This window comes from Urocampus carinirostris, chromosome 6 (genome assembly GCF_059441175.1).
Source record: "Urocampus carinirostris isolate Australia breed hairy pipefish chromosome 6, RoL_Ucar_1.0, whole genome shotgun sequence".
NCBI lineage: Eukaryota > Metazoa > Chordata > Actinopteri > Syngnathiformes > Syngnathidae > Urocampus > Urocampus carinirostris.
This window is the reverse complement of record NC_142354.1, coordinates 1,400,680-1,415,267: the sequence shown is the minus strand read 5'-3', so window position 1 is coordinate 1,415,267 and position 14,588 is coordinate 1,400,680. Positions and strand designations below refer to the sequence as shown.

Sequence of the window (14,588 nt, the reverse complement as noted above, 5' to 3'; positions counted from 1 at the left end):
TGGAAGGCAAAATATTCGTGTCCGTTACAGCTTTATTTAATGTGGCTCTTTTCAGCTGCTGGTAGAATTGGTTGTCCCCTGATTATAAAAAAATGAAACAACCTTCTCATTTGACCGGTGAAGAATAGCTTTTAGGGGCTAAATGATTTTTGGTTCAAAACCTAATTGCGATTTTTCAGACCAGTATTGCCGATTTAAATAACTTTTCCGATTTTAAAATAAAAGTGGATTTCTTTGCTAGTTTGCCTACCAGTACATCCACTCTTCCATGAGTGGGGGAAAAATTAGTGGAGAAACAACTAAAAATACGTATGCAATCATGTCATAAACACGTTTTATGAGAAATAACTTGAAAATGACTAGAACAACGTTTTTTTTATATTCTAATATTTTGAAGAATAACAATTAATTGGGTATTTTTTTAAATATCAACCTATGCATCCTAGGGCTAATACTAATGACAACCGTCAGACTGTTGAGAAGCAGAGAAGTGTCGGTATTATGTCACCATACGCTTAGACGTACCCTCAGAAAAATCTGTAAAATATTAATGTTTAGTTTTTAAGATTGTGATCAAATTTGACCTGGGACCAGGTAAGGCCTCATGCAATTGTCCCAGCTGTTTTCCAGTTAAGATGCCCATTCTACACTCATTTGCAGGCATGTGATTGCAAAATAAAATTCAGGCGAAAATAAAAACCTTCTATTTCTTTGTGTTCCAACTTAGATTCATCTCATCTCATCTCATTAGCTGCACCGCTTATCCTCAGTAGGGTCGCGGGGGTGCTGGAGCCCATCCCAGCAATCATCGGGCAGTGGGCAGGGGACACCCTGAACTGGTTGCCAGCCAATCGCAGGGCACACAGGGACAGACAACTTATTCGCTCATTCACACCTAGGGACAATTTGGACCGGCCAATTCACCTGAAATGCATGTTTTTGGAACGTGGGAGGAAACCGGAGTGCCCGGAGGAAACCCACGCAAGCACGGGGAGAACATACAAACTCCGCACAGGAAGTCTGGAGCTGGATTTGAACCCATGACATGAACTGTGCCGCACAAGCGTTAACCACTGCGCCGCCGTGCTGCCTCCAACTTAGATTGTTGAATGTAAATAACACTTGCAGTGATCATTTCAGTTGAGGAAAAAACCTTACCATTCAAAAGAGACCAAAACCGTCCAGATTCCCCAAACGGTTTAACAACAGCATTCAATTTACATTGGGTACACCTTGGAATGGGATTATGGGTGAATTTTACAGGATTATTAAAGGGTTAAATTTATGTTAATGGTGCTCTCTTCTGGAAAGCTTTGTTAGGGTTGCTGTCTACAAATCCTTAAAAAACGCAGTGTATTCCTGTTACACAATCGCACTACATCACATCACATCACAATATTGGTTCGATTTCGGTCAGTTGTGCAGTGCTAATAGCTGACTTTGCCTTTGTGAAGCAATTGCTTGATACAAAACTGAGATATCCAGTCTTAGCTATTGCACATAAGGTAAACCAGTCAAGCAAAGGTAAAGCCAGGAATCCCCACTTTTGTCGGCCAAAGACGGAAGAACCTCTTCGGAGGGTGCTCAATGGGGTGGACCAATGGACCCCTCTGGCATTCAAAAAGGGAAATGGAAAGGACCTCATACAGGTTTCAGAATGGCCACTGGCATGCTGAACCAGTATCGTGGAAGAAGCAAAAGATCTATTCAAGCACAAATTTTGGCGATTTACCAAAATTTAAACGTCATCGCAATAAGTTGTAGTGCCATAAAGTAATCGCAAGGCATTCCGTTTTTAAGGGTTTATAGTTCGAAATTGTTGATTGAGAGATGGAGTGTTTGACCAACAAAAATTGTCACAGTTCATGTTTTAACAGAGCTCGCCAATCAGAGGAAAGGTGTAATGGAACTAGCCAATTAAGGCGAGGTAAAGTTTGCAATACATCTGTGCGTCACTGTTATAGGCTGGTGTAAAATAACCCTTGCAGTAAAGACCATCAAAGGAAACACCAATGCTCTTGCCTTAGCAGCTTGATACATTGAAAAAGGAATTCATCAACTAAATAGGTCTGAAGAGCCCAAAGAAATGGTGATCACCAGCGTGTGTTCCCTGGATTATTACAGAATCTGGGAATCGACTGAGGCGACGTCTGAAGGGGGAGCTAGGCTAGGGTAACAATTCCTAAACCGTTAAGGCGGGCCGTCAAACTGTTGATAAAGTCCTGTCTTCACAATGTCACCTGTCACTGAAATACGTCATGCCACATATCATTGGAAAGCTTAAACTGGCCACTTCAAAATATATTTATCAGAGAAACATCACCATCAGTTTGAAACAAAATACCAGAAAACTATAAAGCTGGCATAACTCACTTAAAAAATGCTCTTGTAGTCCTCTAATTAGAAATATGGACTTGTTACATCCAGCGCCGTCCAGTTAATGCAACTGTGCAAAATATTGACTCTTAAACACACAATAAAGAAAAATCCTGCCTTAAAGCATTCCTTCGTTTGACGATCCTTCTTGTAATCAGTTCGTTTCACACTATAACTCCCCTTTAAAAAATAAATGGACTCAGATGATTTCCATATTGGCCGTTAGCCTCTGACCTTTTGTTTGACAGCACTCTCGGCCAATTGCAAGCTTTTTTCCAGGTGCTTAGGCTGTGGCAACCTATCAGGGCCTGTATTAAAAAACAAAGTCATGACCTACATATGTCTGGATAATTGCACACGCAAGATTAAAAATTGCATATGTAGTGGCTCAGGAGGTAGAGCCAAAAAGCAACCGCCGTGGGACCGAGAAGTTAGATTCCCTGTCTAAGTGTCTTTGGGCAAGACACTGAACCCTTTATGCCCCCGATAAGCAGGTAGGCGCTATGCATGGCTGGTTCACTATTGGTGTGTGTGTGAGTGTGTGTGAATGGGTAAGTGTGGAATACATTGTAAAGCGTTATGGGAGTTCTTTAGTGACATGATAAGCGCGACATAAATGCAGACTTTATGTAAATCGCAAATATATTTATGGCTCTGCAAAATACCTAATTTTCTTTTAATAGTACTGGAAGTGCTTCAAAATGGCTTGAATTTGGCTTTCAAAAAGGTGTACAAACCCTGATAATCACATAGTCTCAAAGGTAAACGCTAGTCTGCGGAATAGTAAGAAACCTTGAGAAGCGACTACAAATGAGGTAAACCCCACACTAAATCAACATGACTAGGCAGAACAAGGCTCCTTTCCCTCGTACAGTAGTGCTCGATCACGACCACATAGAAATCAAGTAAATCAATAATTCATCTTGATAATCATAAACAAGCAAACATACAAATTGGGAAGCAAAACACGTTACACACGGCTGGTATTTGCATCCATTTGGTGTGAAAATCGTGGGACCAAAACATAAGTAAACTCGATCCAATACACTGCACGGTTAACCAAAATCTAATCTATATTGGGATGTAACTAAGTGCAATTGGGTAATAGCAAGACACTGCGCTTTTTTTCAAGGATTTACAGACGGCAACCTTAACAAAGCTTCCCAGAAGAGGCTGCTGTTGTTGTTGTTGTTGAGTCACACAAGGCGCCTAAGGATAATCCTCAGTAGCGCTAGACTCGCTTGTGGGAGGCTCCGTAGTTCTCCGAAGGAGAATCCCAGCTGGCGGTGGTATCGGGCAGACTGGAGTGCAGGGCACCGCAGCCAGAGATGCTCAGCCGATTCTTCGTCCTCACCGCAGAGACGGCACCGATCGTCTTCGCATTTACCCGTCAAATGTTGCCATCTTCGGAGGGAGGGGTGATGACCGGACCGGAATCGTATAAGATCGACAAGGTCTTTCTTTGAGAGCTGGGATTCTTCCTCCGGGTTGTGGTGGGAAGAGGTAAGAGAAATGAGACGTGGGTGGGTAGATGGGGGGGTTTGAAGCTCCTGCGAATAATGGCGAGCCGAGTTTGTGGGTCTAGCGGGGCGGTAGGTTGAGGGAGGGCCGAGCCTAATTTAGCCTGCTCGTCTGCAAGGTCGTTACTCAGGAGGTTGCAGTGACCCGGGACCCAAATAAGCCGGATGCTCTTGGATGGGTAGAAGGCCGCAATTGAGGAGTTAAGGGACAGGAGGGAGGGGTCTGTTATATTAGGGTTGGAGAGAGCTTGGAGGAGGGACAATCCGTGATGATGGAGGCTGAGGACCAGTCGTTATTGTGGTCTAGCCAGGCGATTGCAGCGATCATGGCAGACTTTTCGGCCTGAAAAGAACTGCTAAAGGCCCCGGTTGGCGCATGCCAGGAGTGGATTAGTGTGTTGCCTTTAAAGATGACCACTCTGGCTCCTCCATTCTCCGTACCGTTGAGGGTGGAACCATCGGTGAAAATATACAAGTCGGTTGGGCCCAGATCCGCAAGTGTTTCCTCTGCAGTGGCAAGTTGTTGGACAGGGGATGCGGACTTTGGGACGGGGGTAAAATGGATGGGTGGTGGGGGCGCCAGAGGCCACGGAATATTAGGGTCATGTAAGACTCCGAGTCCACTGGCGTGAGGTTGAGAGAGGATAAAATGGGGGTTGTGGAATTACGCCAGTCCTCTCTCTTGAGGCGTTTAGGACCGTGCTTTTGGAGGAGTACTCTCCTGTGATCGTTGGGAGGGAGGTGGAACCATTCATCAGCTTTCCTAAGGCTGGCAAGGTGAAGTCGGGAGGAGAGCGGTGGGAGCTGGGCTTCATGGAGGACAGCGTCGATGGGAGTAGATCGAAGTTGGCCTGTAATTGCTCGAGCTGCGTCCGATTGAGCCCTCTCCAGTTTCTGGATATTGGTGTTTGAGGCCCAGGGCGCCCAGGCAGGAGCTGTATATTCAGCGAGCGATCTGACGGTGGCAAAGTAGATCATCCGCATCTCCAAGGGCCGCCATCCCCATGACGTGCCGGTCAGTTGTCGCAGGAGATTGGATCGTTGCTTCATGACTTGGCTCAAGTGCCGGACATGCTCATTGAAGGTCAGTCGGCGATCGTATCGAAACCCCAGGAAAGTAGGAGTAGGATTCATCTTGAGTCTCGAACCACCTACAGTGATGTTTGGGCACCAAGAGGATTCCGCAGCGTCCATGGAAAAGAAGGCGACTTCTGACTTCGCCGTGTTGAGGGTGAGATGATTAATAGTGGCCCATTGGTTGACTTTGGCCGCCTCTGACTCTAGTCTCACCGCCACTTTACCAGCGCCAAGTCATCAGCATAGCCGGAGACGAGGGTGGAGGATTCGAAAGAATCTAGAAGGTCGTTGATGTAGATGGTAAAGAGGAGTGGAGATAATACCGAGCCTTGGGGGAGGCCTTCTTTGAACGTCCGGCAGCGTCCCGTAGTCCCATTACCCTTACACGTGCCGTACGATTGGTGAACCAGGCCTTAGTCCACTCAACAAACCGGAGAGCTACGCCAATGTTCAGCATCTTTTGGAGGAGATTGGCACGCCGCACTTGGTCATACGCCTTGTTGAAATCGAAGAAGGGAGCAATAGAGCGCAGACGTTGTTTTGACTGGAACCCATCCATGATGAATTGAGGCAATCGGAGGCATTGGTCAGTGGTGCAGCGGCCTTTCCGGAAGCCTGCCTGCCATGGGCTCAGAATCCCATGATCATCAAGCCATTTTGACAGGCGGTTCACGATAAGTCGTTCCATAGTTTTGCTGATTGTTGAAGTGAGGGCGATTGGACGGTAACTCCCGATGAGTTGAGGGTCTTTGCCTTTTTTGTGGTACGTAATAATGCCGACAAATTTAAAAAAAAAAATCTGCCGAGAAGCATCTCCATCGATAGATGTTGCTTGTTGCTAGCTATCTGTTTAGCCCCATTATTCCTGTTTACAAATAAAGACTACAGTAGTAAAAAAATGTTTTCTCCTGGCTGTAGAGCAACCAAACGTGATATTCACATATTTTTCGGCCAATTGCAGGCTTTGTTTTGACCTGTTTAGCCTATGCGAGCCTGTAAATGCTAAAAAGGACCCCGCCTTTTTTGAATAACTTCAGCCAATTGTGACAGATTCAAATGATGTTTGACACATTGCTTAGGAAATGAAACGTCGGTTTATATAATATATATATATAGACACACACACAATCCCAGCATACACTAAGGACTACTTCTCCTATGAGGGAAAATCTAGTCGGCGGCTGCTTGCATTAATTGTGAAACCTTGCGACTCAATATTGATCCATATATAAGGCTCACTGTATTATAAGGCGCATGGTCAGCTTTTGAAAAGAATAAAGGCTTTTAGGTGCGCCCTATAGTCATGAAAATATGGGACTTAAATTTAATCCCTTAACAATCCTGTAAAATTCACCTGAAATGCCAATCCAAGATGAACCTAGAGTAAATTAAATGCTGTAATTGAACTGTTTTGAAAATCTTTACGGTTTAGGACTTTTTAAAAGGTAACAATCTTAAGTTTTCCCCCAACTTTTATTTACTCCTGATTTTTTTTTTAAATTGCAATCACATGCCTGCAGATGAGTGTAGCATGGGCATCTTGGCTGAAAAACAGCTGGGACAAAAGCATGACCTGGTCCCAGGTCAAGGTCAATCACACTCTGAAAGACTAAACATTAGTATTTTACACATTTTTGTATGGGTATGTCAAAGCTTTTCCAAAAGTGGCCATTTAAACTATCCAAAAGGACCAGTGACTGGTGACACACAGACTGCTTCTCAACAGTCTGATAGCCCATTGGCAGGCCATTGGAACGTTAATTGCTTAAAGTATGACACTAGTATTACCCCTTGGATGCATAAGTGGGATAAAAAAAAATGATCCCATGGGTCGTTATTCTTCAAAATCTTTAAAAATTAAAAAAAAGTTGTAGTATTGTCATTTTCTGGTGTTTCTCGAAAAACCTGTTTATTACATGATGCCTTTTGATTTTGATTTTTTTCCCCCAATAATTTTCGATCCCATTCATGAAAGATTGTAATGTAGGATTAAGTACTCACAAAATGACAAGCTTTCACAGAAAATAAACTTTCTATTTTAAAATTTAAGATCGCATCGAAATTGCAATACTGGTCTGAAAAATTGCAAACAGGTTTTTTCCCAAAAGCGTGCAGCTCTACTGGACACTTCCTGTAGTGTGCTGGAAAAACTATAGCCAGGCTGTGTAGTACCTCCATCCGGCCTGAACTTCAGCTCGGAGACCAGAAGAATGCATATTCCCGGAACAAGAACCAGTAGACGTCATGTTCTCGTTTACATTTTTACTGTATGCCAGAAAGATCAGATACACAGCTGTGGAGCCTTTTTCAGCATTATAAAAAGTCATGAGTTATCTAAAATGGCTTCTATACCTGTACTTCCTTTCTCAGACGCCCACCCACGCAGCGGACAACTTAGCCTTGCCAATGTGTGACCTATGGGTTTCGACTTGATAATATGTGATAGAATGCTTATAGATAGGAATGTGCCAAACAAGGACAGATCATGGCAACCTAGTGTATCAGCTCAAGTCTTCTATCTAAAAACTTTGCCTAGTAATGCTTTCAATCAATAATCAATGAAAATCAATCGCTAATGTTAGACAAATTGCCACCCTTTTATTTCAAAGACGACCTGTCAAGCAAGGCCAACATCATCATTGACCCCACTGAGATCCAAGCAGCGTCCATGGATGACCTGGATGAGGACGACGAGAGCAGCATTGTACAGGTTCTTTGTGGGTTGGGGTTTCTGTCTATGTTCTGATATTTTTCACCCCCCAAATAGTACAGTGGAACCTCGGTTTTCGAACGCCTCTCAGTTCGAACAAATCTGTTCTCGACCAAAAATTTCGAGAAATTCTTGCTTCGCTTTTCGTTCAAAAAATCGGAGTTCGAACGCTGGTACGTTAGGGGCGATGCTGAGCGGCGTACGGGTGTAGATTGCCCCCACCCCTCGTGAAGAACTGTTGTCACGTGACCGCGCACTTCTTTTTGCTTTCGTTTTTAATATCGGTGAACGGAGTGTTTTAACCCCTAATAATGCCTCGAAAGAAGGTCGGTGCAAGCAGCAAAGTTGCTACAGGTGAAAAAAGAAGAGTAGTGCGTACAACTATTGCATTTAAGAAAGAAATAATAGCAAAATATGAAGAAGGTGTGCGCGTTTCCCTTTAGAGGGAATTGAGCATGGCTTCTGCAGACCACCACAAAGGTAAGAAATCCTATTCATAAATCTTTTCTTTATCCTTTAACCACTCACCACTTGTTGTGGAGACCCCAGTGCTAAATGATGTGTAAACGACCTGATTTTTTTATTTTTAGACGTTCATGTTAGCGTAATCTTTCGTACGGAAGATTACGCTAACGCGAACGTACGATTAGCCTGGGTTAGCTTCATGTTTACGTTCATGGTAAGCCTTCGAGGATTTGGAACGGATTAAAATGATTTTACATTACTTTTAATGGCAACGATTTTCGGTGATCGACCAAATCGGTTTTCGAACAGGGTTCTGGAACGGATTGTGGTCGAGAACCGAGGTTTCACTGTAATACATTATTTGGAGCTGATATTCATCAGCTAAAAAAGCTTGAAAAATGACGTAAAGATTTAACAAAAAAAAGAAACAGAATATTTGTTATAAATTAAAATACAACTTTAGTAGCTCTCTGAATGATTTTACAGTAAATACATTACAATTTCAACTCAACTAAACATGACTAATGACACTACAGGGCGCAGAATGACATTTGGGCTTTGCAGCCACTCTTATAAAGATGAAATACAATAAAAGCGGGATCAGGTGTCTAATGACGGGAAGTGCATGTGCTTGCTGATACGAACTGATGCTGGTGGTCTTGAGCAGTAGCTTCTCTAAGTTCTCATATCTTGAATTGTACCTGTTATGTCGAGCAAGAATTTTGTTCCGAATACATATCCGTCCATCCATCCATTTTCTGCACCGCCTATCCTCAGTAGGGTCTTATTACTGTAAATTCCGGACTATAAGCCGCTACTTTTTTCCCAAATGTTCAGCCCTGCGGCTTATTCGGTGAAACGGCCAATTTATGGAATTTTTCTAACGGCCACCAGCGGCGCTGTAGTATAAAAGGTAAGATTAAGTAGAATATGTGCGCCAAGAAAAACTGCAACCTCTAAGTTTAAGCATACATTGTCTGTAAAGTTAAGGTACGTTCCAATAAAGGGGAAGACGCCCTTGATGGTGATAGTTATGAGGAGGAAGTTGAGGATGATCTACTGTGAATTTCTCAATTAAGGGAATGCATTATTTTTAACAGGCACGTTTGATACATTGCGAGCGTGATCCTAACTAGCGTGTTGGTACCTTTCAAAGGCACGGTTTGGGATGAAAGTTATATTCTTATCAAATCTTTGAAAACTCTCGTGGTGTACCGTCTTTCTTTGTAAATATGTGTAACCATGTATAATATGTATTTGCAACTGTATATTTTTGTAATGTATTTATTTTAGAGATTTATTCGGTTATGTGTTCTACGGACGAATCAAAAAGAAGGGGCGGAGGTGGGGTAAAGCTGAGTTACCGGTAGATCTGTCTGTTGTCGCAGCGGACAATAGTGGATATATATTTTTCCCACCCTTAACTTTGGAAATATACATTTTGTTTCCTTGGATTACTTTCAACGGGACCCGGACTTTACAAGTCTGCATCATACGTTAATTACGGGTATCATTTTCCATTCATGATGCCGACTGATTCTAGGATTGTGCACTATCTATGTAGTTACAATCGTGGAATTTACAGCCTGGTCTGGGTTAAGCTTGTGATTGTGTCGCGAGTCTTACTGCGGGCGCACGCGGCTTATACATGGATGCGGCTTGTGTAAGTGCAAAAGTGGCAAATCACCTAAAAAGTGGTGGGTACGGCTTATAATCAGGTGCGCTTCATAGTCCGGAATTTACGGTAATCAAAATTCTTGTCTAGAGCAGCTTGTATATAGAAGTATTACTGTTATTTCACTTTCTTTATTAATGTTTTTACAAAAACTGAGGGTTCTTTTGATGAAGTGTGCCTTGTTTGGTTTTACACTTTGAAGGGGGTGTATGTAACTTCAAAAATATTCTTCCAATTTACGCCATATTCTGGATGAAATCATTATTGAAGCTCCTCTTGTTGCACATGCTAGTTTGTGAAATACTTACATGTGCCCGAATAAGTTCTTCCTTTTTCATCTTTTTGGGGGTTTACGTTAGCATTTAGACTGTATTTGAAACAGTCATTTTCTTTCTTTCACCATTTTCATCCTACAATTAAAGAAAAACACGACCTTTCACGTGATATTACAGTGAGACCTCGCTACTTCGACGTTCGCGGCTTCAGGGCTTTGCGGTCTGTGATGGGTAAAAAAAATAGATAAATATATATATAAATATATATCAATTAAAAAAAAATATATAATAATAATAATGAAAAATATATTAAAATTAGAAATTACATTATTTTACAAAATTTGAAAACAAAATATTCAATTAGAATTAGTGATTGCATCAGTTTACAAAATTTTAAAACACGAAGAAATGCACGTATACGCAAGCGTCACGGCCATAAACGCAAGCTCATTGGCCAGCACTCGCTGAATACTCTACTCCCAATTGGCCCATTCAAAACTGTATGCCACGCATATCTCGTGCGTTTACTTATACGTACAGCACAATACAGTACGCTTCTCGCCATTATTGTAGTTAGCCTTTGTCTCACGGTGATTTTTAAAGTTTTGTGAAGTCCTCGTGATGGCTCCTAAACGCCCTTCATCCCTTGGTGACGCTTGTGAACCTAAGAAGAAGCGAAAGATGCTATCAATTACCGAAAAAGTGAGTTTGCTGGACAAATTGAAAGCGGGAAATAGCTATGCTAATGTAGCCCGACAATATGGCCTTAACGAATCCACGGTACGCTACATAAAGAAGGAAGAGCAGAACGTTCACAACGTTCACAACTCCCAAAAACGATGTTTCTTACGCTCAAAAAAACAACAGAAGATCCCCCTATAGCCACTACGCCACCTCCTGCATCCATTACGACGCCTCCTGCAGCTTCTCCTGCATCGTCGTCGCAGTCATCCGAGGAGCAGTAAAGCTCTTCCTGCCCCTGTGCAGTCATTCATCGTTATTACCTCATCGTACTGCACAGGTCTTTTTATCAACTACTGGACGCTTAAAAGAACTTATTGTAAGGTGTAAGTTAAATTTTGTTTATACAGGGGGAGTGTACTGCAAAGGTTTTCACTTTTTGTGGGTGGTTTTGGTCCTCATTAACCGGGTCCCCCCCCCCCCAAAGAATTTTTTTTTTTTTTGGGGGGGGGGGGGGGGTTCGACGCTACTTCGCGGATTTTCACTTAGCGCGGGTGGTTTTGGTCCCCATTTACCGCAATAACCGAGGTCTTACTGTACTCTGAAAACAAACGCGCCGCCTTCTTCCTTCAGCATGATGCGGTTTGTGGCTGGAACACCGATGATAAAAAAATTGGCATGGTGAAAAAAAAGTATGACGTTAGGCATTGTGAACACATACTCAATAAAGAAAATATTTAATTTTAAACTTTCTAAGGACACCTCAAACTACGCCCTGCACCTTTAAAAGTCACCACTTAAATAAATATTTTTTACAAAGTTTGGCCTCTAATGTTTTTTTGTGCCCCAGAGGCCGGCCGGGACGTCAGCGAGTGGTGCTCCAGTTCGGCCTGGGTGGCTGAGCTCGCCTACCCTGGGTCGTGCCAACCGCTTCCTGAGTTCTGCATCTGTCAGCCTCATGACCCCCAGGCGACCCCTGAGCCAGGCTGAGAAGGTCAAAGTACGAACCCTAGCCATGGAGCATCGCACTGAAGAAGACAGTAAGTAATGACGGGGAAAACCTATGCTCCTATTTTTGTGCTGACTGTGGAAGGGGAAAACCTTTGTTTTTATCTTTGTGCGGGCTGTGGCTTGGTGGGATAGAGTCCTGTAACTTGAGGGTTGTATGTTTGAGTCCAGCTTTCCACAAGTCATGTGTTGTTTCCTCGGGTAATACACTTTACAACCTTTCCTTCAGTGCTTCTCACCCTGAAGAATGAAAGGTGCATTATCCGGTGGCCATCCAGTGCTTTTCAATTGTTTTCGGTCTTGCGCCACCTCTAGTCTTAGTTTTAGAGAAGAGACTTTAGTTTGTCTCTTTAACCCGTCTTTCTTCGCCTGTCTCCACATCTGTGTTACAATGAAAAAAATAAGTATTTGAACACCCTACTATTTTGCTATTTCACCCAATTAGAAATCATGGAGGGGTCTGAAATTTTCATCATAGGTGCATGTCCACTGTGAGAGAGATGAACTAAAAATAAAAATCCAGAAATCACAATGCATGATTTTTTTAATGATTTATTTGTGTCATTATAACTGCAAATAAGTATTTGAACACCTGAGAAAATGAATGTTAATATTTGGTACTGTCTAACTTTTGTTTACTATTACAGAGGTCATATGTTTCCAGTAGTCTTTTACCAGTTTTGCACACGCTGCAGGAGGGATCTTGGCCCACTCCTCCCCTCAGATCTTCTCTAGATCAGGTTTCTGGGCTGTTGCAGAGAAACACGGAGTTTGAGCTCCCTCTAAAGATTTTTGATTGGGTTCAGGTCTGGACACTGGCTGGGCCATGCTAGAACCTTATTATGCTTCTTGCGTAGCCACTCCTTGGTTTTCCTGGCTGTAAGCTTCGGTCCTTTGTCGTGTTGTAAGACCCTGCCTCGACCGATCTTCAATGCTCTAACTGAGGGAAGGATCTTGTTCCCCGAAATCTCACAATACGCAGCCCCATTCATCCTCTTTTTAATGCAGTGCACTTGTCCTGTCCCATGTGCAGAAAAAGCCCCCCAAAGCATTATGCCACCACCCCCATGCTTCACAGTAGGGATGGTGTTCTTCTGATTGTACTCTTCATTCTTCTTCCTCCAAACACTTAGTGGAATTATGACCAAAAATTTTTATTTTGGTCTTATCTGACCACAAAACTTTCTCCCTTAACTCCTCTGTGTTATCCAAATGGTCATATGCAAACTTATAACAGGCCTTGACATGTGTTGGTTTAAGCAGGGGAACCTTTCGTGCCATGCATGATTTCAAATCATGACGTTTTAGTGTATTACCTACAGTAACCTCGGAGACGGTGGTCCCAGCTCTTTTCAGGTCATTGACCAACGCCTTAGAATCATTGAGACCTCACAAGGGTATATCTTGCATGGGGCTCCACTCTGATTGAGATTGACTGTCCTGTTTAGCTTCTTCCATTTTCTAATGATTGTATGTCAGTGGACCTTTTTTCACCTAGCTGCTACTCTGTAGCCCTTTCCAGCCTTGTGGAGGTGTACAATTTTGTTTCTGGTGTCTTTGGACAGCTCTTTGGTCTTCGCCATGTTACAAGTTAAAGTCTTACTGATTGTATGGGGTGAACAAGTGTCTTTATGCACCTAACGACCACAAACAGGTGCATCTGATTCCGGATGATACATGGTGTGCAGGTGGACTACTAATGGTTGGACTAACAGGTCTTTCAGAGTCAGAATTCTAGATGATTACACAGGTGTTCAAATAGTTGTTTGCAGCTGTATCACATAAATTGTTAAAAAATTATGCATTGTGATTTCTGGATTTTTCATTTTATTTTATCTCTCTCACAGTGGACTTGTACCTACAATAAAAATTTCACACCCCTCCATAATTTCTAAGTGGGAGGAATAGCAAAATAGCATGGTGTTCAAATACTTCTTTTATTCACTGTAAATATTTTTGATGGGTTCACTTGAGCGTCTACTCTAATTTGTGTTAACACCTCAAACTCAATGCTCTTACTCTGTGCTATACTCAATATGTCGGCTAATTATAAAATAAAATGAGAACACCACTGCACTCTAATGTATTGCACCTTATTCTGTGAGGTTGAAAAAAGTTCTCCATGCCAGCCCTACTAGTGAAGAACCACTGAGGGGTCGTCGGTGTGAACTGGCAGGCACGCTCCCTTTAGTCTTCTGTTCTAGGGCATCTGTGGCTATGTGTGTTGCTTACTGCCAACAAAGTGTGAATATGTGAGTTAATAACTAGTGCAGTCACTGGAAAAGCTTTATATATATATGTATATATATATATATGAAATGCCTTATTATTACCGTAAATTCCAGACTCCAGAGCTCACCAAATCAAAAGTCACATGCTTAAATTTAATGACATGACTCCATTTTTCTTTGTACAAGCCACTCTGGATTTTTAAGCGTCAGGCTTAAACAGCCATAGAAATATACTTATTCAATTTAGTTTCTTTCATTTTAAGTCTGGCACACACGTGGCCTCAAGCACATGGGGAATTTGGGGTGGATGCCTTTGGCCGAGGAACACCAACACCGCCCCCGCACACCTAATATCGTTTTCCGTTTCGTTGTTTTCAATTCTGCTCTGAGTTGTATGCTTGTCACATGTTTTCAGATCATGTTGTATTATGGAAAAGAGCAGCTCACCGTTTTCCCCAGTGCTGCCACAAAAAAAAAGAACAAGCCACACCATGTTTAAAGCCGCAGTGTTTAAAATGTAGCAAAAAATTAGCAGCCTGTGGTTAAGGAATTTACAGTACTATTTTCTAT

At 42.5% G+C, this 14,588-nt stretch overlaps 1 protein-coding gene across 1 annotated transcript in view; it reads left to right on the top strand.

Moving 5' to 3' along the window:
- Positions 1 to 14,588, top strand: part of rnf123 (ring finger protein 123) — an 89,492-nt gene that overhangs the window by 41,811 nt on the left and 33,093 nt on the right. Inside the window, exons 22-23 of the mRNA XM_088337411.1 lie at positions 7,583 to 7,683; positions 11,630 to 11,819. Of these exons, the coding sequence (XP_088193537.1) occupies positions 7,583 to 7,683; positions 11,630 to 11,819 (291 nt within the window). The remainder of the gene's footprint in view (positions 1 to 7,582; positions 7,684 to 11,629; positions 11,820 to 14,588) is intronic.